At 44.6% G+C, this 3538-nt stretch overlaps 1 protein-coding gene across 1 annotated transcript; it reads right to left on the reverse strand.

Annotated features, from left to right (window-relative positions):
- Nucleotides 1-2476: 2476 nt before the first annotated feature.
- On the reverse strand, nucleotides 2477-3309 carry LOC121053221 (exosome complex component RRP43-like). Its single transcript, XM_040529928.1, has 4 exons — nucleotides 2980-3309; nucleotides 2838-2863; nucleotides 2598-2703; nucleotides 2477-2482 (listed from the first exon to the last, which is right to left on the reverse strand). Exons 1-4 carry the CDS (start codon nucleotides 3196-3198, stop codon nucleotides 2477-2479), a joined length of 357 nt encoding a protein of 118 aa, XP_040385862.1. The 5' UTR covers nucleotides 3199-3309.
- Between the last annotated feature and the right edge of the window lie 229 nt (nucleotides 3310-3538).

Raw genomic sequence — 3538 nt, forward strand, 5'->3', positions numbered from 1 at the left:
ATTATGGTCTTTTGTAGTATTCCTTAATGCCTTCTTGGGATTATAGGAATTCAATTTTTTGGGCTAGGGGAGTAATGAATAAAGTACTAATTGTTGGCCATAGTACAATAACATATTTACATTTCAAAATGAAGAGTAATGAAGTAGTGAAAAAATGTCAAATCAAGATAAACATTCAGACACAAGGAACATACAATGTGTAAATGCAGACACAGCTGAGATTAGTGCAGCGTTGAACAGAGATCCATCAGCATTCAAACAATAGACATCCTGTAAAGTTGAGATGTCAAGAAAAGAACAGAAGTATAAAACATAAATACTTTTTGCAAACTTGATTTTGGCCAGATGTACATAAAAATGTTGTGTTGTTTGGCACTTTTGCAATATCTTTTGTAAGAAAAATATATTCTTTTGCACATGTTTGTGCTGCTTGCATTATAGCAATATCAATTGTGCAGAAATAGTGTATTCTTAAGCACATGCTGTGTGTTGTTTGCATATTGCAATATCTTCTGCAAAATTGCACTTTTGCACATGTGTTCAGGTTGTTGATTGATCTCATCTAGTGGTATATATGATTTCTGATTTCAGGGTACTAGTTGGCATCTACCACGATGCGCAGGCACAAGAATACTAGTATATTGGCAAACCTCTTATCACACATTCAGTTGTAGTGCAGCAAGAAACTGATTTGGTGCTGCGACGTAAACTACTTTTTTAGAAAAAGAAAAGGCAGGGAAGTCCCTTTTGGACTTTCCTTTGAAAAAATAGGCAAAAATTTGCTCAATGCCATCAAAAAGAAACTGGAGTAGAAAAATATGTCACAAAGAAAAAAACTTCCAAAGACCATTGAGCAAACAGAAAATTCTTGAGAATACCATCCCTATAAACTTTTTCCATCCATATCGAACGTTTTCAACCTACTAGGACAGAGACAAAAAAAAATACATGTTATCCTCAACATTCTCATCATCTCTTTTAAACATTTAGTTGCTGATACAGAGTGATTGAGGACAAGCACCAGGCATGAATGACCACACGATGTGCTCCAGTGACTAAAATAGCCAGGAGCCTAGGAATGGTTAGCATGCATAGAACATTACAAGAAGGATACATTTTTGTGGGCAAATGAGATAAGAGGAAAATCGACAGGATCAGCACCGAGATGGTGACATGGCCAAATTGGCAAGATGTTATAACACGCTGCGGCAGTGCTAGGGCACCAAGGCAATATGCTCTGTGGCAGTGGTGCTACATGCTCCCCACATAGGTAGCTCCAAGGTTAACACTTTGACCACACCGTCTAACATCATGCTACAGGACTCCAGGTAGTATGGTGTTTCCAGCAACCTGCCCCCACATGGAGATCATCACCATCATGGCCAAAGATGCCCTGGATGGACGCCAAAGCCATCATGAAATCTGACCTCACATGTGCACTCAGTGGCAGTGGTTTCAGAGGATGTGGCAGGGATGCAAATGTCATCTGGTATCTTACCACCCAGCATGGGGAGAAGATCAGAAGAGGTCTGTGGCCACATGGCATGAAATAATAGACACATCTGCATGATACATACTAAGAAGGGAAGCACAGGAGGAGGGAGGAGAAGACATAAAATGACATACTGGTGCTAGAACCAATGGGGGTATAATCGTCCAATGAAGTAAGACCCTCATAAAGTAGTGAATCAGGTTGTTTCTAGAGGTAGTATTAATGGAAGTATGAGTACTACCAGTAGTGACCACCATAGAAGCACTCAAAACACTAATGTTCACACTCATGGCAAAATTGCTATGATCTCTCAAGAAAGGCTGCTGTTGACCACTTGACATTAGGCAGGCCTGCTTGGACCAGGCTTGAAGGAGGGAAACCAACCTTGCTCATCTTATTCAATGTATCATAACAAGATTTCATGTGAAGCTTTTCTATTTGACTTACTGAGATGCCTAGTAAACCTTTACAAAGAGAGGAACCAATAATAGAATCAGTGATTACCAGGTATGCTAGCCAAGAAACCTTCCCACTGATCAAACAGAGCTCCTTTAAATTTAGCATCCTTGAGCTGCAAAAGAGGATTAAATAAAATCACCTCTGTTTATGCCATGTATGCAAACGGATATAGAGGTTTTATAGGCATACAGCAAAACATCATGACAAATAGAAGTCATTTGATCGATAGGACTGAATCCGCAAAATTAAATTCCCCAAATCTATTTTCCTACTAACAAGAAGAATAAGATGAACATATTCTTCAAGTCCTGTGCAGCATGCAAGCCATCTGCCATTTTATCACGTCCAATCGTATATCCTAAATCATATTGGCTAGCTAAAAGCAAATCAAAAGAATATTCTTTCATCTGTGTTGATATAGTATTTTAAATAAGTACTTTGCAGATGAAGACTCCATGATCTAAAGTCCAATGGCTACACTATAGGAAATGAGCATGATTAGTACAGAAAATAAATAAATCAAATTTAGTCCTGCAGAGAGAAGTCATCCTTCCATTCAGTAAAAACGCAGATAATACGTATGGAGAGCACAGTTATATGCCCATTCAGTCAAAGGGGGTGGTGGGTGGGAAATGGCACAACACACCTCATGAGGATGTCCTCTAGGGTCCTGGAGATGACCGGCGCCACCTCCGCCGGCCGTCCTGGTCTGACAAGTGGGGAGCAGATAGGCGGCATGTGGAACTCCCCAGCTGCAGAATACCAAACCACACAAGAATAGATTAGCCAAATCACTCGAAAGGGCACTACCAGCAGATACAGGGAAATCAACGGCAAACAGACCAACGGTTCCTTCGTCGGGGGCCTCACAGAAGGGTGACATCACCTCGAGATTGATCGACGCGAGCATGGCTGCGGCAACAAACAGATGCGTAGGAGGCATTTCGTCAAACAGGTGGCACGCACGTCTAAATCAGGAAAAGTGACCTGAGAGGGAGAGCTAGAAAGCGTCCGCGGGGGTGTCGTACGGTGTCACCGAGGCGCACGAGGGCGGAGCCGTGGGCGGACGACACGGTGCCGAGGGCGACGGTGGTTGGGCGGGCCTTGTCGGTGCGCCGCGCGTCCGGGCGAACGGACTTGCGGAGGTGGCGCTCGAGAAAGACGAGGGGGAAGAGGCGGCGATAAGCCTCAACCTCCATTTCGCCGGCCAGCCCACCGGCCTCGGTGGCTTCCATCTCCGCCGCCATCTCACGGATGGCAAGGAGCCTGCCTGCCTGTGTCGGCGAAGGGGCTTGTGGTCTTTTGGGATGAACGGTCGAAGCGCTGCGGACTTGCTAGGGTTTTTAGGGCCCGTTCTACAGTTCTACTTCTACCCATCTCACTGGTACGGTTCCGTTAGGGTAGCTAATGGAGTGGATCAGGACCGAGTTATCGGCGATTCTGGTGGATCCTTGACTCTGATGGGTCTCAAGGGTGGACGGTGAGGTATCGACGCGGCGATGGGCATGGAGACAACCACGAGCAGGGTGACAACGCGCACGCGACAGGTCACACAGCGATTGGCCTGGCGATAGGCATGGTAGAGCC

Source organism: Oryza brachyantha, unplaced genomic scaffold (assembly GCF_000231095.2).
Source record: "Oryza brachyantha unplaced genomic scaffold, ObraRS2 ChrUN-Ctg46, whole genome shotgun sequence".
NCBI lineage: Eukaryota > Viridiplantae > Streptophyta > Magnoliopsida > Poales > Poaceae > Oryza > Oryza brachyantha.

Excerpts from the sequence above, each read along its gene's own strand:
- LOC121053221 (XM_040529928.1), bottom strand. The coding sequence starts at position 3,198 with ATGGCGGCGGAGATGGAAGCCACCGAGGCCGGTGGGCTGGCCGGCGAA. Across the intron at positions 2,864-2,979 it reads TCGTGCGCCTCGGTGACACC|CCATGCTCGCGTCGATCAAT; the intron begins GTACGACACCCC and ends TTGTTGCCGCAG. Across the intron at positions 2,704-2,837 it reads TCGCGTCGATCAATCTCGAG|CTGGGGAGTTCCACATGCCG; the intron begins GTGATGTCACCC and ends GGTATTCTGCAG.